Genomic DNA, 27,030 nt, shown 5'->3' on the forward strand with positions numbered 1-27,030 from the left:
GCTCGATTGGCCCGCGGGGAAGCCAGTCATGCTGAACGGAGGCGTGAATAAGTGGACCTTGGCCCGCCCTCCCCGAGCCGAAGAGGGTTATGGGCGTCGTTGTTTTCTCTTGTCTTCTAGGCGCGCCCGATACTGACTTAAGGAACAACAATTCCCAGAAAGCTCTTGGTCATTAGTAAACAAGAATCTTAGGGACACGTGTATTTCTGTCTCCAGTTGTTTGTGGCCCTCCAGGAAAAGTGGGGAATGGACGTTTTCTTTGCAAACCGAGCAGCATCTCTTAATTTTTGGAATTAACATGGGAAAACATGGAACTTGGAAAATTGCAGAATTCCAATGAGTCTTTGAAGGGCGTTTTGGAAAAATTCCCTCCAGGGAATGAGTTCGAGTTCAGTTAGAAACTGGGCAGCCTCATGTTAGAATCCGATACAGATAGTCCTCGACTTATGACCACAAGGAAGTCCAGTTTCCATGGCTTGTGCAGGAACACACACAGCAAGGAAAAATGAGAAATAAGGAGAAACCTGCCTTCCATTGAGGACCTGTATACTGCACGAGTCAAAAAGAGGATTGTGAAAATATTTACAGACCCCTCGCATCCTGGACATAAACTGTTTCAACTCCTACCCTCAAAACGACGCTATAGAGCACTGCCTACCAGAACAACTAGACACAAAACTGTCTACTATTGACCTCACCCCATTCCTAAGAGGTCTGTAAAAGGCATGCATAAGAGTACAAACATGCCTACCATTCCTGTCCTATTGTTTCCTTTCATTATTCTGTGGCCTCTGTGGCTCAGACTGGTAAGACAGTCTGTTATTAACACAGCTGCCTGCAATTACTGCAGGTTCTAGTCCCACCAGGCCCAAGGTTGACTCAGCCTTCCATCCTTTATAAGGTAGGTAAAATGAGGATCCAGATTGTTGGGGGCAATAAGTTGACTTTGTATATAAATATACAAATATAGAATGAAGACTATTGCTTAACACATTGTAAGCCGCCCTGAGTCTTCAAGAGAAGGGCGGGATATAAATGCAAATAAAAAAAATTATATCCAATTAATATAGTTACTACATACTTATATATATGCTTATATATTATATAGTTACTGTCATGCTTATGCTTATATATACTGTTGTGACAAAATAAATAAATATAAAATAAACAAGGATAGTTTTTTCCCTGAATGCCATCACTTTAACAACTAATTCCCACAATGCTGTCAAATAATTTATTAAGACTATATTGCTATTATTATTCTCTTCCTTCCTAGTATCTATCTCTTCCCACTTATTACCATAACCATGTTTCTTGTAGCTTTCAATTTATATTGTTTTTATTTGTTTCCTAGTACAATTTGATAGCTTATTAGCAACCTTGACTATCACTAAGTGTTGTATCTTTTTATTCTTATGAATGTATTTTATCCTCCTTATGTGAGAGCATATACTCCAAAGACAAATTCCTTGTGTATCCTATCAGACTTGGCCAATAAAGAATTCTATTCTATTCTAAATGAGGAAAGTGGGTTTTTCCCTCTGTTGGAAGAAAATATCCATCTGATTCAGTTCCAAGTGGGGAGAAAGACACTGGAAACATGGAGGCTGATTGGAAAAATGGTTTAATGATGGAGCAGAGCCACAAAGCACACCTGTGATTCTAGTGCAGCTGACCACCTGATTTGATGAGCACATGGATTTTTAGAGTTTGTTCTTACAGCATTTTGTAATTTAGAGGCTTGTTTTGTGTATTTTGTTATTTGATTTTCAAGAGTTCGTCTCGCAAAGGCCGGAAATGAGTTGGGGTTTTTTAAAAATCTTGTTTAACAAATGTAATTCATCCTAAATGCTGGCTTTCTTGGGGTTTTCATCCTGTGATGAAATGGATGACCAAATCTGCATTTCTAAAAGTTGGGCCCTTAGTTTCTACTTGAGGCAGAGAGCTGAGGCTTTGAGTTGCTGTCTTTAGAAACATGTTTCTCTTTTAGGGAAAATATAACATTCCGTCTTTTTAATATTTCCTAAAGTATTTCATTCTTCTAAGAGGGATGGGTGCCGATTTTCTACACCCCATTCTAAGAGGTCTGTAAAGGCATGCATAAGAGTACAAACATGCCTACCATTCCTGTCCTATTGTTTCCTTTCATTATTCTGTGGCCTCTGTGGCTCAGACTGGTAAGACAGTCTGTTATTAACACAGCTGCCTGCAATTACTGCAGGTTCTAGTCCCACCAGGCCCAAGGTTGACTCAGCCTTCCATCCTTTATAAGGTAGGTAAAATGAGGATCCAGATTGTTGGGGGCAATAAGTTGACTTTGTATATAAATATACAAATATAGAATGAAGACTATTGCTTAACACATTGTAAGCCGCCCTGAGTCTTCAAGAGAAGGGCGGGATATAAATGCAAATAAAAAAAATTATATCCAATTAATATAGTTACTACATACTTATATATATGCTTATATATTATATAGTTACTGTCATGCTTATGCTTATATATACTGTTGTGACAAAATAAATAAATATAAAATAAACAAGGATAGTTTTTTCCCTGAATGCCATCACTTTAACAACTAATTCCCACAATGCTGTCAAATAATTTATTAAGACTATATTGCTATTATTATTCTCTTCCTTCCTAGTATCTATCTCTTCCCACTTATTACCATAACCATGTTTCTTGTAGCTTTCAATTTATATTGTTTTTATTTGTTTCCTAGTACAATTTGATAGCTTATTAGCAACCTTGACTATCACTAAGTGTTGTATCTTTTTATTCTTATGAATGTATTTTATCCTCCTTATGTGAGAGCATATACTCCAAAGACAAATTCCTTGTGTATCCTATCAGACTTGGCCAATAAAGAATTCTATTCTATTCTAAATGAGGAAAGTGGGTTTTTCCCTCTGTTGGAAGAAAATATCCATCTGATTCAGTTCCAAGTGGGGAGAAAGACACTGGAAACATGGAGGCTGATTGGAAAAATGGTTTAATGATGGAGCAGAGCCACAAAGCACACCTGTGATTCTAGTGCAGCTGACCACCTGATTTGATGAGCACATGGATTTTTAGAGTTTGTTCTTACAGCATTTTGTAATTTAGAGGCTTGTTTTGTGTATTTTGTTATTTGATTTTCAAGAGTTCGTCTCGCAAAGGCCGGAAATGAGTTGGGGTTTTTTAAAAATCTTGTTTAACAAATGTAATTCATCCTAAATGCTGGCTTTCTTGGGGTTTTCATCCTGTGATGAAATGGATGACCAAATCTGCATTTCTAAAAGTTGGGCCCTTAGTTTCTACTTGAGGCAGAGAGCTGAGGCTTTGAGTTGCTGTCTTTAGAAACATGTTTCTCTTTTAGGGAAAATATAACATTCCGTCTTTTTAATATTTCCTAAAGTATTTCATTCTTCTAAGAGGGATGGGTGCCGATTTTCTACACCCCATTCGTGAACTTTTGGCCACAGCTGCTGAATCATGTTGTTAAGCGAATCTTGCTCCCCCCCCCCCTTTGACTTGAGCATGTCAGAAGCTGGCTGGCAACCAACATAAAGGTATGCCAGTTGTTCATGGGGATGCGGAACGCTATGTAAGAAATGCATTATTATTGGTAGGGGAAAATATTAGAGATAAACATTACTTGAAAATACCAAGATGGTTATCTACAATGGAAGCGTTAATACATCCAAATATTATTAATATGGGGACTATTCTTAGATACAAAGATATACTAACAGACAAGGGGGAATTGAAAAAGAAACAAGAAATAGAGGAACAAGGGATTGAAATGGATTGGTATACGCAATTACAAATACAAACAAGATATGAAGAAGATGCTAAACTATATGGTTTTTAGTTGGAAATGACAGAGCTGGATGAGATACTCGGAGGAACAGATGAAAAAATGATTTAAAAACTACAATTACTTATTGAGCATTAAGCTAGAAGAAGAACAGGTAAAAGAAACGATAGCATGGGCTAAGAATTTTGGATATACAATTGAGTTAGACAAATGGCAGCAAATATTGGAAAGAAATTATAAATTAACCATGTCCACAGCATATAAAGAAATCAATAAAAAATGTTCTGTACATGGCACAGGGCACCTGAAAAATTTGCAAAAATGCTTAAAGACAAATCAGCTAAATGCTGGAAATGCCATCAGATACCAGGATCGTATGATCATATGTGTCAAGAAGCGAGGAATTACTGGATTAAAATTAGAACATGGCTGGAAGAAATGATACAGCAACGTATTGATTTAAAACCTGAACCGTTTCTATTGGGTATTTTACCAGAGAAATATAGTAAAACGAATACTTATTTGATTATACATATTGTAACTGCAGCGAGAATTGTATTTGCGCAAAATTGGAAAGCAGAGAAAATCCCTTTAGAGGGAGAAGTAATTAAGAAAACATTGGAATGTGCAGAAATGAATAGATTAACTTTGGTAATTAAAGAAAAGGAAGAATTGGAGTATTTTAAAGTATGGGGCAATTATATCAATGGTTAGAGAATAGATACCGTATTTTTCGGAGTATAAGACGCACCTACCTTTTTTGGTGAGGAAAATAAAAAGAAATCTGCCTCTGCCTCCTAGCAATTTTGCCTCCTTGCAGCAAACAGCAAACAGCCTGCTTTACTTTCATTTTCGTTTTCAGCATATCTTGAATAGCATAAGAAAAAAAAATCTGCTCCCAGCAATTTACCTCCTTGCAGCAAGCAGCAGAGGCCTGCGCAGCAACAGGCCATGGCAATCCCTGCAGCCTGAAACAGCTGAGAGTCGGAAGCCGATCCAAGGGACAATCAACTTGTGATAATCAGGCTGTGCTGAAGCTGAAATGGGCTGTTTCTTCTTGCTGCTTGCTGCAAGGAGGTAAATTGCTGGGAGGCAGAGGCCAAAGAGTGGGGCCAGTGGGTGGGAGGGGCTACATTCGGTGTATAAGACTCGCCCCCTTTTAGGTGTGAAAAAGGTGCGTCTTATACTCCAAAAAATACAGTATATATAAAAATTTAGATAATTGATGAATTAAATTTGGGAAGAATGATGTAATAATCTAAATGAAAATATAAAGGTATGATAGAAGTATAATATGAAAATGATGGAGGAGGGAGTAGAAGATATAAAATATGTACTTGGATGAAATACTGAATGATTAAGGATGTATTGTTTGTTTATAAAAAATTAAAAAAACTTTTAAAAAAAGACCTAACATCATTCCATTCTGGCCATCCATTCTGAAGAAATGTCACCACCGAACTCAACTGACCCCAATGTTATTATTACACAAACCGATTGTGTTCGGTAATCAAGATCCAGCAGAGGGAGTCCTAATAAAAAAAATATAACGAAATTCATTCAAGCGTGCAGTGCGTTTTTTTAAACCTCCATAACCTTAAACCTCCATCGTTGAGTTTCATTTCAATGAATGAGGTAAAACATTTGAACCACAGACTCACGACAGATAATTCTGTATTCAAAAGTTATTTATTAATTTTGTGCATTGTAAATTTCACAATTCGGAGGTACCATAAAAAAAGAGGCCTCAGTTAAAAAGACAGAACGTTAACAATCAGGAAACGGGAGTGGCACACAAAGAGGGAGAATATTTTCAAGATTATTATTTTTTTCCGTTGTACTCCTGCTCCCACCCATAATGTGCAGAAGAGATTATAACGCTCTTAAAATAAAACATAGGGTGCGCGCACACATATATACATACGTTGATCAAAATAATAATGCCTAAACTTCACTGAATTTTGTAGTACACAAATAATTAAACTAAGCTCACTAAAAATCACAAACAGGAAAATCTTGTGTGGTTAATGGAAGCTGATCCACTTTTGGCTAGCTCAAAAACGTATGAAATTGTTTGTGTTCCTTTAGTTCAATACAACTTTGTTTATGTTCACTTTAGATGTAAGGTTTAATTTTATGTTTTGCCAACCAGATAAGTCTACTACTGAGCTATCTGAGTTGACCCCCGTAGACATTTGGTCTGGAGGGGTCGAGGCACCAGGCTAGAAACTGGGAGACCGAGAGTTCTAGTCTCGCCTTAGGCATGAAAGCCAGCTTGGTGACTTTGGGCCAGTCCCTTTCTCTCAGCTCAGCTCAACTCACCAGGTTGTTGTTGTGGTGAAAATAAGAGGACAGAGGAGAATTGATATGTTTGCCACTTCGAATTATTGTTCTGATCTGGGCTTCCCAAGGGCAGGAAGCAGACTCCTTGTCCCGGCAAAAAACCCTTTTTATTAAGTTACTGTGAGAATTCCTCTCATTCACCTCCAGCAAAGTCTTTCAAGGGAGAATTTACAGTCACAGACCTTATCTGGCTTGGAGAGCTGCCAGGCCGATACCTTCAAAACTTGGCAAGACATCTCTGGGAGTCAGAAACCAATTAAACGAACTAATTGGCTTCTGCAGACTTCCCTCCCCTTTCGCTCCTCTTTATTCCCTATGGGAGGAGCCATTCACCGTCCATCTGTGGCTTTACTCCTGAGTCGACCCTTGTTCCTTAGCTCTTCCCTTCTCCCGGCAGCTCTGTGCATGCACACACTAGGGACAGGCTCCAGCTCTTCTTCTGCCCCACTGATGTCCGACTCCGAAGGCAGTTGACAACTGTCAGACGGCTCTGGCCCCCGCTCTGCCTCCGACGCAGAGCACTCGTCAGAGCCTCCCCCAGACTCCAGGACTGGCCCATGTTCCTCCCCAACCTCCTCACTGTCTGAATCTGCTGCCAGATCCACTGGCGGGCCACAACAGTTATCTATAAAAATAATAAAGGTGGGATAAAATAAACTCTAAATTAAAAATACTAGAAGGCATCTAATTCAGTTCTTATCTGAACAACTTAACACTCTGACCTCAAGACAAGCCATGGTAGCCAGGACAGGCTGTCCTAGCTACGTTTGTTGAGATCTCCCCAAATACAGGTAGCCCTCAACATGTGACCACAACTGAGCCTGAAATTTTTGTTGTTGAGTGAGACATTTGTTAAGTGAATTTTGCTCCTCTTTACGACCTTTCTCGCCACGGTTGTTATCTGTGGATTGAGCATCAAAAAGTACGTTAAAATCTTGTCAACACAACCAACCCTGAAGTGAATTGACTCTTAAGTCAATTCCCATTTACTGGGAAATATGTTCACAAGGGATAGGGCCCTAACGTTCATTATAGTCAACAAGCTTATTAGATAATAGTGCAGCACTTTAAACATAATGTCAAATGTAATGTTGGCAGCGCCATCTCTGTGGGCACACGAGCTGTCGCCTCAGTTCAGGTCTGCTGTGCATGCGCGCGCCTCACGCCAGCCAGCTGATCTTTGGGTCTCTGCTGCGTATGTGCAGTGGGCGGGGTGTGTGTGTGGGGCCGCACGCTCATGAACGGGGGGCGTGCGTGGCGTGTGCGGGGGATCACTTTTTTCAGTGCTGTTAACGTTGAATGGTCACTAAATGAACTGTTGTAAGTCAAGGACTATCTGTACATATATGCCAGTAGAAAGAGGCCGCCTCGCTGGACTGTGGCCCCTAGCTGACCTCAAGTCACCTCAGAAATTTAAATTGGGAAGGAGCCTAGGACTTAATACAGGTTGTCCTCGACTTACGACCACAAGTCAGCCCAAAATTTATGCCGTTAAGCAAGACATTTGTTAAGTGAGTTTTGACCCATTTCACGACTGTTCCTGCCCCTTTTGTTAAGTGAATCGCTGCAGTTATTAAATTATTAACACGGTTGTTAAGTGGATCTGGCTTCCCCATTGACTTTTTGCTTGTCAGAACGGTTGCAAAAGGGGGTCACGTGACCCCGGGACACGGCGGCCATCTTGAGTCAGTTGCCAAGCGCCCAAATTTTATTCACGTGAGCGTAGAGTCGCTGCAGTGGTCATCAGTGTGAAAAAACATGGTCGTCAGTCACTTTTTTCAGTGTTGAACGGTCACTAAGCAAATTTTCGTAAGTCGAGGACTACCTGTATTTGGACAAGGAACCCCGCCAGGAAGAACCAGGGTTGTAGGCTAAAGAAACTGAAGAACAACCTCAAAAGGCAACCAAGATCAACCTTCCATATTGCTACTGCGTGTCATCCATGAAATAATACTACTGGGTGTATCGGTGAATTAGGAGTTTCGCTCAATTCAAGGGAGACTCTGTTTGTTAAAATGCGACAATGAGCCCATGATCTAAATCAAATTTTACCTTTTCACAGGTGCACAGGTAACAATTGTTCTCAGGTGTGAAAACAGTACATCTACAGTTAAATACAACAGCGAGAAACTATACAGCATCATTATAAACCTCCCACATTCTGGAAGGTGAGTATACAAGCGTCCTTCATTGAGACGAGACAAAAATCTTATAAAACATTTGTTGGTGTAAAAAAAGGACTAATAATCGGACAGACTTGAGACCAGACGGAGGTTATAAAACTTACCCAGAATACAAGGCCATGCTTTTATCGGGTTGTTTTTTTTCAAATACTTTTTTTTTAAATCTTTACAAAATGCCACTTTGAATAATACCGACTCAAATCAAAATACGTACAATCTAAATCTCTCCTAGACCGCGTTCGTGCACTCGGGTACCCCTAAACAACCTTAACCTATCACATTCATTGGACATGTGGACAAAACGAAATTTATTTCTGCTGTATATTCCAAAGGAGTTTCTGGGAGAATTGAAAGAAAGAAAGAAAAAAACGGGAGTCAAGAATGGGGTTTGATCCACAAAACTTCTGCAATATTGTGTTAAGAGATCCTCAGATGAATCTCAATTAGGCAAGTTAAAATAAAAAGTCGGTGTGCACCAGGGATGAAATCCAGCAGGCTCTGAGAGGTTCTGGAGAACTGGTAGCAGAAATTTTGAGTAGTTCGGAGAACCAGTAGTAGAAATTTTGAGTAGTTTGGAGAACCGGTAGTGGAAATTTTGAGTAGTTCGGAGAACCAGTAGTAGAAATTTTGAGTAGTTTGGAGAACCGGTAATGGAAATTTTGAGTAGTTCGGAGAACTGGCAAATACCACCTCTGGCTGGCCCCAGAGTGGGGAGGGAATGGGGATTTTGCAGTATTCTTTCCTTGGAGTGGGGTGGGAATGGAGATTTTGCAGTATCCTTCCCCCGCCACGCCCCCACCAAGCCACACCCACAGAACCAGTAGTAAAAAAAATTTGAATTTCAACACTGGTTTGCACATATGTTTGGACTGCAATACTGAACATCTTAAATGAAATATCCCAAAGGTGTTTTTTTTTTCAAATGACAAGTGGACTTTTGTTTTTCCTTGAAGATGTTTCGCTTCTCATCCAAGAAGCTTCTTCGGTTCAAAAGTCCACTTGCCCTTTGAAAAAGCAGATTCGGGACAACCAGGACCCGGATGGCCAAGAATCTTCACAGACACTTAAATTGAAAGTCTTTTACAAAAGCCGTTAATTTTTTTTACAAGGGAAAAATCCTTCCAAATCTGTAACATCACACAGGTAGTCCTCAACTTACGACCACAACTGAGCCCCGAAATGTTATGTCGTTAAGTGAGAATTTTGTTAAGTGAATTTTACGACTTTTCTTGCCCCATTTGTTAGGCGAAATCGCTGCAGTTGTTAAATACTAGTAACACAGTTGTTAAATAAGTTGGCTTTGCTTGTCAGAAGGTGACACCGAGGGATCACATGACCGTCATATTTGTGAGTCAGTTGTCAAGCATCCCAACGTAAACCACGTGACTTGTCGGTCACTAAATGAACTGCTGTAAATCGGGACTACCTGTAGGTGGTTGTGCCTTGTGCCACCGAAGGCTTTTGAACCTGATGTTCTTGGAAATGCTGAAACGCCGGTGGACCCAAACGCTTTTAAGGAAGGGCCCATCGAATAATCTGTCTACTCCACGTACCGATTACAAGGACTTTGTACAAAAGAAAAAGGCAAACAAAAATAATTGAGACAGGGGGCGCAAAGGAACCGAAGCCCCTGTAAAACCAAGAACAATGCTTAGCATCTATAGGAAGATAAAGACGTTACGTTCAGTGGACTAACCACTACTGTGCTATTTGTCATACACAGGTTGCGTGGCTCCGTTCTTCATGCGCTGGGCTCAGAAATATCCATGTTTGTTCCAAACAGAGCAACCAGTTGCTCTTCATAGTTGGCGATGTTCCGTTTCATAATTTCCATGCAAGGTCCCAAAAGCCTTTCAAAAGCTTGTACATCCATAACTAAAATAGTAAAGAGGAAGAAATTACATGTAGATCAGGGGTGAAATGCTCCCGGTTCAGACCGGATCACACGATCCGGTAGCGATGGGGGCGGGTAGTTCGGAGAACCGGTAGCAAAATTCCCTGCCCCCTCCCCCCACCACACACGCCTCGCTGTTCCTCTTCTCTGTCCCTGAAGCTCTCGGTGGTGATATAGCTGGAAACGGCCTTAAATGACTGCTGCGGCACTTCAAAGGGCCGCACTACAGCTGATTAGCGCTGTAGGCGGCTAGAAGACCGGTGCCTCTATTTTTAAAGAAGGTAGATTGGTGCGCTCCCAAAAAAAGGCAATTGGTAGACCAGTGCCTCTATTTTTAAAGAAGGTAGACCGGTGCGCTCCCAAAAAAAGGGCAATTGGTAGACCAGTGCCTCTATTTTTAAAGAAGGTAGACCGGTGCCTCCCAAAAAAAGGCAATTATTAGACCGGTGCCTCTATTTTTAAAGAAGGTAGACCGATGCGCTCCCAAGTTTTGTATACTTTATAATTTTTATTATTTATTATTATTGGCCATGCCCATTCAGTCACCTGACCACCAAGCCACGCCCACCAATCAAGCCACGCCCACAGAACTGGTAGGGAAAATTTTAAGATTTCACCCCTGATGCAGATACACCCAGTGGTGGGATTTAAATAATTTAACAACTGGTTCTCGGGCTGGGTAGGCGTGGCCGGGCGGTCATGTGACTGGGTGAGTGTGGCCAACTCAATGTCACTCATCACACCCAGCCCCGCCTCCCAGCCACTCGCCTCAAAGGCAGAAGTGAGATTCAGCAATTCTGACCAGTTCAGGCTAATCTCACCACTGGCTGTCCTCCCCGCCTGTTTTTCAGGCACTTTTCAGCCCATTTTCTGGGCTGTATTTTTAAGTGTTTTCAGGGCGTTTTTCAGCCATTTTTAGGCTGTTTTCAGGCCATTTTTCAGCTGTTTTCAGCCTGTTTTTCCGCCCAAAAACAACCATAAAGGGCCCCCCAAATGGCATGAAAATGGCTGAAAAACGGCCCAAAAAAACGAGTGGTGGTGGGGCCAGCCAGTGGTGGGATTAGCCAGTTCCCTGAATTGGGCCGAATTTTAACAACCGGTTCGCCAGAACCGGCTGAATCCCACCTCTGGATACACCGTGGGGACAGTAGGAAAGTGAATTATTTCTATGGACAAATTTCTTCTATGTGAAATTGTAAATGGAGACTAAAACATATGAAGAACGGTTGGAAGATTTGGGTTTGGCTAGTCTAGAGAAAAGAAGGACTGGAGGGGGGGACATGACAGCAGTACTCCGGTATTTAAGGGGCTGTCACAAAGAAGACGGGGGTCAACTTACGTTGAAAAAATAAGCATCAGAGGGCAGCACAAGAAACAATGGATGGAAACTAACCAAGGAGAGAAGCAACCTGGAATTAAGGAGAAACTTCCTGAGAGTGAGGACAATTCACCAGTGGAACAGCTTGCCACCAGAAGTTGTGGGTGCTTTTAAGCCAAGACTGGACAGTCACTTGTCTGAAAGGGTATAGAATCTCCTGCTTGAGCAGGGGGCTGGACTAGAAGACCTCCAAGGTCCCTTTCAGCTCTATTCTGATATTCAATGTCTTGATTGTTTTATTCTTCATTTGATTCTGTATAAACTTTTTTTAATTAAAATTGTTGACTTTTTTAATTATAAAAAAAAAAGCTACCCAAAAACAAAAAAACAAAGTTATGTTCCAAAATGCAAGGCCCTCTGACTTACCTAAGCACTTGACCGTGCCAAGTGCGAAGGCGGAGGCAGCTCGGGGTTTATTCGTTACAAGCGCCAATTCGCCAAAATACTGTCCTCTGGTATAACGGGCGATTTCCACCGCTTCGTTTCCATCTATGTCTTGTTTGCCCTGGGAAGGAAAAGAAAGCATCCAAACCTTTACCCCAATAAAGCCAAGCGAAAATTAATTTGATTCATAAATTCAGTATTAATACATTATTTTAAAAAGGGATGCGGTGGCTCAGTGGCTAAAACGCCTGAGCTTGTCAATTGAAAGGTCGGCAGTTCAGATCGCTAGCGCTACGTAACGGAGTGAGCTCCCGTGACTTGTCCTAGCTTCTGCCAACCTAGCAGTTCGAAAGCACGTAAAAAAATGCAAGTAGAAAAATAGGGACCACCTTTAGTGGGAAGGGAACAGCGTTTTATCCGCCTGTTGTGTCTCGTCCGATCTCACCACAGCCGGGGCCTTCTTATCTGCTTCCGAACACGGAGGAATGTCCTAGTATGCCTCCCGGCCCCAGCCCTGGCTCCATGCCCAGACAGGCTGAAGAGGAGGAAGTATCTCCAGCCCCCAGCTCTGGCTCCATGCCCAGGCAAACGGAGCAACTAGACCCTCCCTCCTCCACAGCATGTGAGCCTGAGGGAGGTCAATTGCCAACAGCTGCAGACTGGAGTGACCCTCGCGTCAGAAGACTTGATAGACGGAGGCAACAGAAGGAAGGGAGGGGCAGGCCTGGATAAGTGCTGAGTCATGGAGCCACACCCCATGGCCTATATAAAGGACCTGCTTTCTGGCATTCTCTGAGTCAGGCAAAGTCTAAACATATCTTGCTGAAGTCACTTTCTGGTCTCCTGCCTGCCCTGAGGACTTTGCTAGGACTTTGGCAGAGCTGCAGAGGCACGCCTGATTCGGATTTCCCTGACCCGGCTGTCAGCGGAGGAGTGGGACACGACACCGCCTTTGGCGTTGAGTCATGCTGGCCACATGACCACGGAGAGGTCTTCGGACAGCACTGGCTCCTTTGGCTTTGAAACGGAGATAAGCACCACCCCCTAGAGTCGGGAACGACTGGCACACACGTGCGAGGGGAACCCTTTACCTTTTACATTGTTTTATTCAATTTAACTTAGTCGATCAAAAACCTTTGTATATGCTTTGAAAGACGCGATACCTTTCTTTTCATTGTAATTTTCACTTCTCCGGATTCGACAATAAAGAAACTGTCAGCCGCGTCCCCCTACAGATAATTGAGAATAACAAAAAAATAAAATAAAGACAGTTGATAAGTAATTCCAGAGTAGTTGTTTTTTAAGTAGAAACTTTTTTTAAAAAAATCCCCAAATAAATTCATCAATCGATTAGTCAATCTCAGAAATGGTACAAATAAAATAATAGTAATATTATTGTAGGCGCTTGAAGAAATTTAGCAGGCGCTAAATAAAAAGTACCTTCTGTACCTTCTCTACAAATTAGTCATTTGCTAATTACAGGGAGTCCTCGAATTACAACCACAACAGAGCCCAAAATTTATGCTGCCGATTGAATCATTTGCTAAGTGAGTTTGCCCTGTTTTATGACTTTTCTTGCCACCGTGGTTAAGTGAATCATTGCATTTGTTAAGTTAGCAACATGGTTGTTAAGCGAGCCTGGATTCCCCATTGATTTTGTTTGCCAGAAAAGTTGTAGAAGCTGATCACATGACCCTGAGACACAGCAACGGTCCTAAGTATGAACCCTTTTCCAAGCATCTGAATTTTGATCATGTGACCATGGGGATGCTGCCAAACGTGTGTGAAAAATGGTCATCAGCAGAGGTGGGTTTTGTTGTGGTCTGTCAGCAGCCTACGGAGCTGGCAATGGAGTCGGACAGCGATGAGGCTGAGGTGGGGCCAGGGCCATCAGGGAGTGAGGTGTGGACTCCAGAGCCTGACAGGAGTGAGGCAGAGGAACAGGAAGAGCCTGTTCCTAATGCACGCATGAGAAGAGCTGCCAGAAGGCAAGAGCAGCTCAAGTAAAGAGGACAACTCGGAAGTAAGGCCAAGAGATGATTGGCCCTTTCCATACGGTTTAAAAGAAGACCAGCACAGGTGTTTCAGCTTTGCCGAAAACAACGTTGTAGCTGTGTCTTCTGCTCCATCTACATCTTTGTTTTTGTGGCTTCTGGACTTTTGCCAGGAAGGGCCTTTGGCAGTTTGCCTAATTGAACTAAGGTTTATGAGATCCTTTAATATCTCTTAACTCGGGAGAGTTAGAATAAGCCGCCTTCCAGAAATCCAGGTGTTAGAGAGCCATCATTATTATCTCTTTTTGAAAAGGGAGGGAGGGGACATTAAAAAAAAGGAAAGAGATGAAAAGCTTTTAATCACTCTCTTTTCCAGGTGGGAAAACGGTATACCATCTGAACTAGGCCACGACGGCTTATCCAAATAAAAACATTGTCGTTGTTCAGTCGCTAAATCATGTCCAACTCTTTGCAACCACATGGACCACAGCACGGCAGGTCTCCCTGTCCTCCATTGTCTCCTGGTGTTTGCCATATTCATGTCCACTGCATCAACGACGGTGTTGTGACCCAGGTTCCTGGACCCGGACTCCTGGACTCGGATGATTCAGAAAGTGAGGGAGAAGACCTGGCAAGGCCTGCTTCTCTTGGGCCCTCTCCCTCCCTGGCACCCACTCAAAGGGAGGAGGAGGGGCCAGCAAGGCCTGATTCTCCCGGGCCTTCTTCTGATTTGGCAACGCCCCAAGAACAGTTTTGGAGTGATGCAAGACTGCGCAGACGTGACCGGCGTGCGCAGCAGAGGAAACGTTGGGACAAAGCCAAAGAATGATGGTCATGCAGTGACATCTGCAGAGACTATAAAAAGGAGGCGGAACTTCCTGGTTTTTTGTCTTGGACAAAGCAGTGTATTTGCGCGGGCAAACTGTATCAATAGAGGGAAGAATATATTCGTGAGTAATTCTGGCCTTATCTATAATTTCCTCGTTATCTCCAGAGACTTGGCAGGCCTGTGGGTAGATGTGGCCAGAACATTTATCTATGTAAATAAATTAGAAAATAAGGCCTTTGACTGACTCTTTGTTGGGAGTATTGGGGGAGGGAAACAGAACAGACGGTATCTAACCATCTCGTCCTTGTGGGAAGCCAGCAGGCAAGATTGCACATGGCAGTCACGTGACTAAGGGACTGGCAGGCACGAAAGACCAAGTCCACGCGTGAAGGTTCAATTAAACTGATTCGTTGCTAAACAGCCTACGCACAGGAACCTTCTCAATTAACAGTCAGCATCTGCTTTGAGTTAGATAAGGGGCCATGGAATGCCAGGGAGGTTGGAGGTTGTTCACTTGTGTCTATGTAGGAATTCTAGGTTGATCCCTCTTTTGACTCCGCCTCCTCGGTTCTGCCATTCCTTCTCCCAGACTAACCACTGTAATTGTGAGCTGCTTGTCAAGCTCCCAGATCACAATCACATGGCCATAGGGGCGCTGCAACAGCTGCTACTTCAAGGACTGATCGTAAGTCCCCTTCATTCAACTCCGTCATAACTTTGAGCAGATGCTGTACAAGGGGTCGTGATACAAGGACTACCTATAATCATGCAAAATTTCAATTCTGAATGCAACTCATTTTCAGCTATGTGTTTTTTTTTCCAATGGTTTTGTCTCAGACAATCCTTTATAGTAACAAGTCATCATGCTTTTAAGTAACTAGAGAGCAACAGAATAATAAACACGTATAGAACAATTAAGTAATTACCTGAGCTATTATTTGTTCCCCATCTTTATATATTTTGGTACCTATGACGTCCACCACTTTCAAACGTTCAGAAAGCTTAAATAGAAAATAAAACAGATTTTGTAAATATATATATATATGTATACACACACATATTTTATAATCTCATAACTGTAATGGAATTCGACATTGTTGTCGTTACATGCTGCGGTAATTTGTTTTGTAGCTGAGCTCTGAAATGGATTCCAAAGTTTTGAGGGGGGTTTTTCCCCCCCTTATTACATTAATTTCAAATTTCTTTTCGGAACCCATGTTGCAATAGATCGCTTTATATATGAGTTTCAAAATTTCATGCTAAATCCCACTTCGGAACCAGAGGTGGGGATTCAGCTGGTTCGGCCCAGTTCGGTCGAACCGGTATAGTAGCAACCTGCCATTCTAAGCCACATTATAAGCCGCGCTACCTTTTGTGACCTTCTGAGTCAAACCCAACGGGGAAGCCAGATTCATTCAACAACCGCGTTTACTAATTTAATACCTGAAGGGATTCACTTAACTGGGTCAAGAAAAGTCATAAAACGGGGCAAAACTCACTTAGCAAATGTCTCGCTTAGCAATATAAACGTTGGGCTCAATTATTGTTGTAAGTCGAGGACTACCTGTAGTTACAACCTCCCAACATTTATTTGTTTGTTTGTTTGTTTGTTTGTTTATTAGATTTATATTTCTGCCTATTCGCCCATGGCGACTCAAGGCAGCTTACAGACTATAAAAAACCCACATTTAAAAAACAGTACGACTCATAAAAAATCAAATTTTTTAGTGCTCACCTTTAAAGCGCTCCATGGCTTAGGACCGGGCTATTTACGAGACCGCCTTCTGCCACTGATAGCCTCCCAACGACCTGTGCGCTCCCACAGAGCGGGCCTGCTGCGGGTGCCATCAGCCAAACAGTGCCGGCTGGTGACCCCCCAGGGGGAGAGCCTTCTCTGTGGCAGCACCGACACTATGGAATGAGTTACCTCCAGGGTTACGCCAACTTCCCGACCTCCGTACCTTCAAGCGGGAACTGAAGACTCTGCTATTCAATCGGGCGGGACTAGCCTAAATATTATTTTAATTTAATATTTTCGTTTAACTTAATTTTAATTGAATTTTAATTGTATTAATCTACTTATAATTTTATATTCTAAGGGTTTTATATCGGTCTCTTGACCGTTTTAGTTTAAATTGGCCAGTTAAATATTTCATTTTAAATGTATTTTAAATTTGGGATTTGTATTGTGTACCTATGTGTTTTAAATCAGGCTGTACACCGCCCTGAGTCCTTCGGGAGAAGGGCGGTCTAGAAATCTAATTAATAAATAATAAATAAATTAAGGTAATAAAATCACCCCTGACCCCCACCTCTCGCCCCAGCAACAGTCGATCACACGAGCTCCATCCCTCTCTGGGTTCCCCAGGCCCGCCGGCAGAAGCAGGTCTTCAGCGCCTTCCGGAAGAGAATTAGAGTTTGGGCTGTTCTAATCTCTGGGGGAATGATGTCCAGAGAGAGGGAGCCACCACAAAGAAGGCCCTTCTTCTGGGTCCCACCAGGTGTATCTCCCTTGAAGATGGGACCCGCATTCCCTGTCTCCCCGCTCTAATGGGTCGGGTAGATGTGACTGGCAAGAAGTGGTCCCTCAGATAACCTGGTCCCAAGCCATGAAGAGCTTTAAAGGTGACAACCAATGTCTTGAATTGCACCCAGAAGCAAATCGGCAGCCAGTGCAGCTCCCAAAGGAGAGGTGATATATGTGCCCATCAAGGTCTGCACAAAACTGTGCGGGCCGCTGCATTTTGCACCAACTGGAGCTTCCGGATGCTCTTCAAGGGCAGCCCCATGTAGAGCGCATTGCAATAATCAAGACTGGAAGTGAGTAATGCATGAGTGACTGTGAGTAGGGATTGCCGGTCCAGGAAAGGGCATAACTGGCGCACAACTCGCAGTTGTGCGAAGACCCTCCTGGCCGCGACCGTCACCTGCTCTTCATGAGTCCAGGAGAACCCCCAGATTACGCACAGTGTACGAAGATCAGTTATAGTAGCTCCCATATAACACCGCTCCTGCGCAGACTGCACTGGCTACCTGTGGCCTTTCGAGTGCACTTTAAGGTTTTGGTTACTATCTTTAAAGCGCTCCATGGCTTAGGGCCTGGGCACTTACGGGACCGCCTGCTGTTACCACATGCCTCCCACCGACCCGTATGCTCTCACAGAGAGGGACTTCTCAGGGTGCCGTCCGCCAAGCAATGTCGGCTGGCGGCCCCCAGGGGAAGGTCCTTCTCTGTGGGGGCTCCCACACTCTGGAACGAGCTTCCCCCGGGTTTACGCCAAATACCTGACCTTCGGATATTCCGTCGCGAACTGAAGACACATCTTTTCATTCGCACGGGGCTGGCTTGAATTGAATTTTATTAATTTTAAATTTTTATTAATTAATTTTAAATGGGGTTTTTAGTTTATTGTATATTTTTACTTCTCAGGCTAATTTTAAAATAAGTTTTTTAATTACATTTTAAATTGTACATTGTATTATCTGTTTTATTTTTGCCTGTACACCGCCCTGAGTCCTTCGGGAGAAGGGCGGTATAAAAATCAAATAAATAAATAAAATAAAATATAATAGAAAATCTGTAAATGCACATATGACATTATTGTTTGACATCAAAAAGCACATTCTGCGCAAAATGACTGAAATACGTCTTAGTAAGCCACACTTACTTCTAAAGATTTAAGGAAGGGCAACGATTCAATGAAATTTTCATACATTCTTCTCTTTTTTGCGTTGTTTTTCACAATGATCCTTCGAAATGTTACTCTGTCCTAAAAAAAATGAAAAAAAACCCATAAATAATAGTTAAAGAGTGAGATATTCACGACAACGCAAGCTGTGTTTTCATTGGCAAAGAATGGTACATGCTCCGATGCAGTTAGTCAAGAACCGGATGTGGATTTGCACAAGTGTAAAGCCTAACCATGTTCAGTGGGCTGTTTTAATTCTCAGTTAAGTGTTAGGCTCCAAAAACCAGGATACAGTGGTACCTGGATACTCGTCGTTAATCAATTCCCGGAAGTGTAATGAGTACCAAAAACGTTGAGTACCAAAGGTATTTTTCCCGTAAGAAATACGGTTGTGAGTCACAAGGCACCGGCAACGACAACTTCTACCCTGTGCAAACGCTGAGTACCGGGACAAAAGTTTTGCGTCAAAATGGGCTGAGTTTCAAAGCAATCGAGTAACAAGGTACCCCTGTAGAAATTCTCTTAACTATGTTCCTTTATTGTTCCTCTCCTACAGACAGAATCTTGCCAAATTAAAGCAGACTGCTTGTACTATAAAGCAGGGGTCTCCAACCTTGGTCCCTTTAAGACTTGTAGACTTCAACTCCCAGAGTCCCTCAGCCAGCAAAGTTGGCTGAGGGACTTTGGGAGTTGAAATCCACAAGTCTTAAAGGGACCCAAGGTTGGAGACCCCTGCTATAAAGCATTTACTCTGGGAACTATTAAGGAGGGGCTGTTCTCATCTCCTTTCTCTCACACAAGCTATCTTACACATTCTATGCAATCACCTCCAGGTACTACCAGATTCGAATGGGGGCATCTGCAAGAGAGTTAAAAAAAACAACAACACCCCAAAATGGCAACCACAACATGGGGTTGAAAACTTCACCCTTTTTTAGTGCGCTAATGGGGCAAAATTTTGACTGCACAGTTGTGGCTGTCGTTCTTGATTATGTGACACACATATATACACACCCGTATCTGGGGTCTCCTGGATTTGAATTCTTTTGAAATTTCTCATACTGGTGAAGCTGGGAGAACTCTCCCCTTGTTTTGGAGCGATACTAAATTACAGGCATGGATGAGTGGTGCAGTGGCCTAGAGGTGGAGCTCTCACTCACAATCAGGAGGCTGTGAGTTCAATCCTAGGTAGAGGCAGATATTTCTCTCTCTGGGCACAATGAGAATATATCTGCTGAAACAAAACTCCGCATTGGCAACAGGAAGGGCAAACACTCTGCTAGCTCCATTCAGTTCCCCAGACTCCACTCCGCAAGGGATTATGGGGTCGTTAAAAGCAGGGGTGAAATCCAGCAGGTTCTGACAGGTTCTGGAGAACTGGTAGCGGAAATTTTGAGCAGTTCGGAGAACCGGTAGCGGAAATTTTGAATAGTTTGGAGAACCGGCAAATATCACCTCTGGCTGGCCCCAGAGTGGGGTGGGAATGGAGATTTTGCAATATCCTTCACCCTGGAATGGGGTGGGAATGGAGATTTTGCAGTATCCTTTTCCTGCCATGCCCATCAAGCCACGCCCACCAAGCCACACCATGCCACGCCCACAGAAGCAGTAGTAACCATCATTGGTTAAAAGATGATGATATTTCAGAAAATCTTCCACTTGCTTTGAACAGTTTATGAAATAATAATATCTCACCAAACCCCAAATGGTGCCAGGAGAGGTAGCAACGATAGTAGCCGCTCGGGGTGTGTTGTACATTAACGCCAATTCGCCAAAACTCCCTCGGTTGTCGTAGGTGCCAACGCATCTTCCGACACCGTCGCATTTCACAACAATATTGTAGGTCCCTCTGAAAAGCGCAAAAACGAAACCCAGCTGTGACAAGGCGGCATTGGAAAAAGGCAATATTGGCATCGTTAAAAAGGTTTTATTCCACACAACCAAACTTCGAGGGGGGGAAACTCCCCGTAGGATTTATCACCTTTGCAACATGCACCAATAGTTAGCCCTCGACTTACGACTGCAAGTGAGGCCGCAAGTGAGGTGTGTCATAACTTTGAAAACAGGCCACAAGGAATTCTGGGGAAAGTCCATCACAGTGGTAGGTTGCTACTGGTTCTCACCGGTTCGGGAGAGCCGGTAGCGGAAATCTTGATGTGTGAGCGAACCGGTTCACTCCGCCCGTCAGTTGGGCCCGCCCGCCCGCCCCTGCGCTATACATACCTTTATTCCTTTGTTTTTAGCCCAGCTGTAAGGCGTGGCAGAGTGGAATGCCACGTCTCAGCTGTATTTTTATTCAATGCGCTTGCGCGAAGCAAAGCGCGTGTATGAAGCGAGCCGGTGGTAAAACCGGTTAGAAACCACCACTGGGTCCATCGTAACTTCGAGCGGTTTTTAAGCAACTGGTCGTATGTCACCTGTATACACATGACTAACAGAGCCCAGGTTTCACCCCATTCCTGGGATCTAAGTAAAGACAGTCCTTGACTTATGACCGCAATTGAGCCCAGCATTCCTTTGGCTAAGTGGGACAGTTGAGTTTCGCCCCGTTTTACGACCTTTCTTGCAGAAATTGTTTAAGTGAGTCACCGCAATTTGTGAGGTGAATCTGGCTTCCCCGTTGACGCTGCTTGTCAGGGGACACGGCAGCCGTCATAAATATGAGCCAGTTGCCAAGCGTCTGAATTTTTCCCTGGAGTGGGGAGGGAATGGAGATTTTGCAGTATCCTTCCCCTGGAGTGGGGAAGTAATGGAGATTTTGCAGTATCCTTCCCCCAGGAGTGGGGAGGGAATGGGGATTTTGCAGTATCATTCCCCTGGAGTGGGGAGGGAATGGGGATTTTGCAATATCCTTCCCCCAGGAGTGGGGAGGGAATGGGGATTTTGCAGTATCCTTCTCCTGGAGTGGGGAGGGAATGGGGATTTTGCAGTATCCTTCCCCCAGGAGTGGGGAGGGAATGGGGATTTTGCAGTATCATTCCCCTGGAGTGGGGAGGGAATGGGGATTTTGCAGTATCCTTCCCCCAGGAGTGGGGAGGGAATGGGGATTTTGCAGTATCATTCTCCTGGAGTGGGGAGGGAATGGAGATTTTGCAGTATCATTCTCCTGGAGTGGGGAGGGAATGGAGATTTTGCAGTATCCTTTCCCCAGGAGTGGGGAGGGAATGGGGATTTTGCAGTATCCTTCCCCCAGGAGTGGGGCGGGAATGGGGATTTTGCAGTATCATTCTCCTGGAGTGGGGAGGGAATGGAGATTTTGCAGTATCCTTCCCCCAGGAGTGGGGAGGGAATGGGGATTTTGCAGTATCCTTCCCCCAGGAGTGGGGAGGGAATGGGGATTTTGCAGTATCATTCCCCTGGAGTGGGGAGGGAATGGAGATTTTGCAGTATCCTTCCCCTGGAGTGGGGAGGGAATGGAGATTTTGCAGTATCCTTCCTTTGCCACACCCATCAAGCCACACCACACCACACCACGCCCACCAACCCATGCCCACAGAACCAGTAGTAAAAAAAAATGGATTTCATCACGGATGCAATGGTTATAAGTGGTCCTAAGTCCCTTTTTTCAGGAACTTGTAACGGTCACTAAGTGAACTGTTGTTAAGTCAAGGGCTCCCTGTATTACACGACACAATATTGCAATTTCAGCCTTTTGCCCACCGATACCTTATAGATACTTACTGATCGATTACATAGAAGTTGTCCCCATCATCTCCTTGATCAATGACGTGCTCTCCACCGTCAACCAGCTTTTCAAACATGGCATCCAGGACCTGAGACATCTGCTCCTGTCAATCCATCAATTTGATTACTGCCGTCAGCCACATGCAAATTGAATCACCCGCTTTGTCCTTCATCAAGAACGCAAAAGTAGGAGGGTCATTTTGCAATACCGGTTTCCAAAGATGTTTCCTTGGAAACCAAAGCTCAGCATTCGTCTTTGGATTGTCTTGCGGTCACTCCCGTTCTCTTTGTTAGACGTGACCCATGACTCTCTCTAGCCCAGAGTTCCCCAAACTTTCCCGGTTGGCGGCCCGGAGCGGGAGGGAGGGAGGGAGGGAGGGGGAAAGGAGGGGATGATTTTGTGGGAGCGCATGTGTGGGTGAGCGCCTGCGACATTCACGGTGAGGCTCTTCGCGAGTAGGACCGCAAGCACTCAAGAGGCTCGCGCTAGTGGGCTTGTGTTCGCACACAGAGCGGAGGTGGGCTTCACATACTGTAGCAACCAGTTCGCGCTGCACCGGAAATGTGAGCACATGCAGCGTCACAAAACACGGCAATTCACTCGCGCCGTCTGCACACGCGTGCAACATCAAACAACATGGCAATCCGCTCACGCATGCCGTCCACAGGTGCGTGCGGTGTCAAAAGCAGCACTATATGACAGGATTGCACTTGGGCGAACCTACCCGCAGATCACAATTACCGGTTTGCCCGAACCGGTCCAAACCGGCTGAAAGCACCTCTGACGCAGAGGCTCGGTGGTGATAAGCCCGCGGCACAGTAGTGGCCCATGGCCCATAGATCAGGGACCCCTGCTGTAGCCCAAATGCATCCTCTCCCTCTTTCTTAGCAGAATTGTGAGACAGAGAAGAGAATTTTCTATCCATGCCTTGGCTTAGCATGGAGAGGGTGCGCAATTTAGGCGTTCTCCTGGATGGGCGGTTGTCTTTTGAGGAACACCTGACGACCGTCTCCAGGAGAGCTTTCTACCAGGTACGCCCGGTTCGCCAGTTGCACCCCTTTCTAGACCGGGATTCCCTATGCACAGTCACTCATGCCCTCGTCACTTCTCGCCTGGACTACTGCAATGCTCTCTACATGAGGCTTCCCTTGAAGAGCACCCGGAAGCTCCAGTTAGTCCAGAATGCAGCTGCGCGGGTGATAGAGGGAGCCACTCGTGGCTCTCATATAACACCTCTCCTGCGCAAGTTGCACTGGCTGCCTGTGGTCTTCCGGGTGCACTTCAAGGTGCTAGTTACCACCTTTAAAGCGCTCCATGGCTTAGGACCGGGATACTTATGGGACCGTCTTCTGCTACCACATGCCTCCCACCGACCAGTGTGCTCCCATAGAGAGGGCCTCCTCAGGGTGCCGTCGGCCAAACAATGTCGGCTGGCGGCCCCCAGGGGAAGGGCCTTCTCTGTGGGGGCACCTGCCCTCTGGAATGAGCTTCCCCCAGGACTTCGTCAACTTTCTGACCTCCGGACCTTCCGCCGCGAGCTGAAGACTTATTTATTCTTCCGCGCGGGACTGGCGTAAAATGGGTTTTATTTTGGGTTTTAATGGGGTTTTATATTGTTATAAAATATTGTATTTTATATTAATTATCAGCCAATTTGAATAAGTTTTTTAATTTTGATTTTATTGTATTATATTTATGTATGTTATTTTTACCTGGCTGTAAACCGCCCTGAGTCCTTCGGGAGAAGGGCGGTATACAAATTAAATAATAATAATAATAATAATAATAATAATAATAATAATAATAATAATAATAATAATAATAATAATAATAATAATAATAATAATAATTATTATTATTATTATTATTATTATTATTATTATTATTATTATTAGGTTAACTTTTAAAGAAAATTTGAAACGGATAAACCGAAGGGAAAAAGAAGAAGTCGTGCATGTTACAAGGTTGAAACACAAGTTCCACCCCTTAAGTACAGGTAATCCACGAGTTACGACCACAATTCAGCCTCCAATTTAAGTTGCTAAGTTAAACAATTGACCCATTTTGCAACTCTTCTTGCCACCGTTGTTAAGTCAATCACCACAGTTGATAAGTTAGTAACCCGGTTGTTAAGTGAATCTGAATTTCCGCATTGACTTTGCTGGTCAGAAGGTCACAAATGCGGATCACGTGACCTCCGGGACATTGCAATTGTTATAAATATGAATCAGGGGAGATGCTGCAGAGGTCGTAACAGTGAAAAATGATCATGTCACATTTTTTTCAGTGCAGTTGTAACTTTGAATGGTCACTAAATGAACTGTCGTAAGCCAAGGACTACCTGTACTGTGTGGACCACTGTTGGTATCTCATTTTTTTTTCCGCTTCTCTCGTGTTTTATCTGCAACATTTCTGAAAACATTCCAAAATTTCATAACTTAACAGAGAGAGAGAGAGAGAGGGAGGGAGGGAGAGGGAGAGGGAGAGAGAGATGGAGATGTACAGTAGTGGCCAAAATTGTGGAAACCTTTTGGGGAAAAGTGTATTTTCTAAAGAAGAAAAGGGAAACGTAGAAAAAACGAGATATACAAAAATTATCCCCATGTCAGTTAATACTTCGTTGGGTAACCTTTAGCATGAATTACCGCCTTACAACGTCTTTATTTATTTATTTATTTATTATTTATTATTTAGATTTTTATACCGCCCTTCTCCCGAAGGACTCAGGGCGGTGTACAGCCATATTAAAACAATAATATACAAAATTAAAATAACAATTAAAATACATATTCAAAGATGGCCGAAAATTAAAACCGTCAAATTGACCTATACTAAAATACCCCCATCTAAAATTATTAAAAATCTAGAAATTTGAAAATTTAAAAATCAAGCCAGTCCCGCTTGGATAAACAGATATGTTTTCAATTCACGGCGAAAGGTCCGAAGGTCAGGTAATTGCCGTAAACCGGGGGGAAGTTCGTTCCAGAGAGTAGGTGCTCCAACAGAGAAGGCCCTTCCCCTGGGGGCCACCAGCCGACATTGTTTGGCGGACGGCACCCTGAGAAGACCCTTCCCATGGAGTGAACCAAGCCTTTTAGTTCTGCAGCTGTTATAATGTGGAACCAAGATTGAATGATGGCTTCTATTAACTGGATTTTATTGCTGGGTTGCTTCTGACTAACAAGTTTCTTTAGTCGGCTCCATAGACTTTCAATTGGGTGAAGGTCTGGGCTATTCCCAGGCCATTCCAGCCGTGGAATAGGATTCTCTTGAAACTCCAACAAAAAAAGTGGTGTTATTAGCCATCAAACCTCAAAAATATACTTTTCCCAAAAGGTTCCACAATTTTGGCCATTACTGTAGACAGACAGACAGCATAAAAAGAGTCATTCTTACCTGGTCTAAATTCTTAAATAAGAGAATGTCTTTGCAAGCTTCCTGCAGCCTGTTTCTTTGATCATCTGTTTTAGGGTGAATAACCTGGAAGAAATCATTATAAGTTAGGTTTTCTTGAGATTACTTTTGGGAGAAGTGGACTTCCAAAGGACTGGGTATAATCTAAATTAATACGGATGTGCTATTACATTTTGTGAACAAAATGAGAAAGATTTTTTTTTTATTGAAAAAGTTTTACAAAACTTCCCCATTTCCCCTCCCCTAGCCCTCCTCCCCTCCTTCACAAACCCCTCCCCCGACTTCCCAGAACAAACACAAGGTGTAGTTAAAAGTAAAACAAACATATGCTATAAATTTTTCCCTCCTAACTCAATTATACTCCTACAATTCTCATCAATTCCTAACCTCCCCAAAACAATCAAAAATAATACAAAATGAGAAAGATTTTTAAATCCCATTATTACAAATACGAAGAACCACAATGGAAATAATATGCCAATCTTGAATTTTCCATTGTTTAAAGAAAAATTTCAATAAAAGTAATAGTGGAAAGTGTTTTAACCATGCATTGCATTTTACAGATGCCTAGATAGATAGATAGATAGATAGATAGATAGATAGATAGATAGATAGATAGATAGATAGATAGATAGATAGATAGATAGATAGAGTCTATGTGTTTTTTTTTTACACTATTTGTTTCAGAAGCATCTTTTTTCCAAAAGTTATTTTATTTCCTGGGTGTACATACCCTCAATTCTGTGTCGTCTTCTTCTTCATCGGGATTATAAGCTTCTGCACACACTAAAAATGAAAATAAAAATGCAAGTTTATTCACAAATGCTCATTTATTTTCACCTTTTTGCTTTTGAGTCACAACGAATACAATACTGCCTGGTGATGTTTGTTTTGCTTTCCTGCAAAGGAAAGCTTGCTTAGCTTCTGTTTTTTATAATGCGGCTTGATGAGTATCCGGAAAGGGAGGGAAGGGATATTAACAATTGAAATAAATAAATGGAATAATTTGGAAGACAAGAGGGCATTCTGCACACTTTCCAGATGTCAAAGTTAATAGCAGTGGCCTTAGAAGGGGAACTGTGACATCTGACTTGTCTTGGCATCCATGCACGTGTCAAAGAAGATCCTGAATTCTACCAACAGCCACACTCTTGCACCAACAAAGCTCTTTAACTACAACATATCCTACGTAAACAACCCTCCTTAAGGTTGACAACTGGAATGCTGAGCCCCATTATCTGAAACAGGAATTTCTCTGTACCCTCAATCTACTAAATTCATCCACTCTGGATATCCAGAAACACCCTTCCCTTCCTTTTTTCAATGGCTGCAACTACTTGTCTGTTGGTCTATTATCACTATCTATCTATGTCTCTCTCTCTCTCTCTCTCTCTCTCTCTATCTATTTATCTATCTATCTATCTATCTATCTACC

The 27,030-nt window shown here is 43.1% G+C and overlaps 1 protein-coding gene across 2 annotated transcripts in view; it reads right to left on the minus strand.

Moving 5' to 3' along the window:
• Positions 1-27,030, minus strand: part of PRKAR2B (protein kinase cAMP-dependent type II regulatory subunit beta) — a 150,977-nt gene that overhangs the window by 63,716 nt on the left and 60,231 nt on the right. The window contains exons 3-11 of one of the 2 annotated variants that reach the window (XR_009156037.1): positions 26,329-26,381; positions 25,578-25,661; positions 22,178-22,284; positions 20,192-20,345; positions 18,476-18,577; positions 15,734-15,808; positions 13,148-13,213; positions 11,967-12,105; positions 7,766-10,203 (exon numbers count right to left, since the gene is read on the minus strand). Coding sequence is in view for 1 of the 2 variants with exons in the window: in XM_058190341.1 (XP_058046324.1) it covers positions 10,070-10,203; positions 11,967-12,105; positions 13,148-13,213; positions 15,734-15,808; positions 18,476-18,577; positions 20,192-20,345; positions 22,178-22,284; positions 25,578-25,661; positions 26,329-26,381 (914 nt within the window). In the remaining variant the exon portion in view is untranslated. Of the gene's footprint in view, positions 1-5,472; positions 10,204-11,966; positions 12,106-13,147; positions 13,214-15,733; positions 15,809-18,475; positions 18,578-20,191; positions 20,346-22,177; positions 22,285-25,577; positions 25,662-26,328; positions 26,382-27,030 lie in introns of those variants that run through there. The other variant, XM_058190341.1, reaches the window with a different exon arrangement.

The sequence above is a fragment of the Ahaetulla prasina genome, chromosome 7 (assembly GCF_028640845.1).
Source record: "Ahaetulla prasina isolate Xishuangbanna chromosome 7, ASM2864084v1, whole genome shotgun sequence".
NCBI classification, from domain to species: domain Eukaryota; kingdom Metazoa; phylum Chordata; class Lepidosauria; order Squamata; family Colubridae; genus Ahaetulla; species Ahaetulla prasina.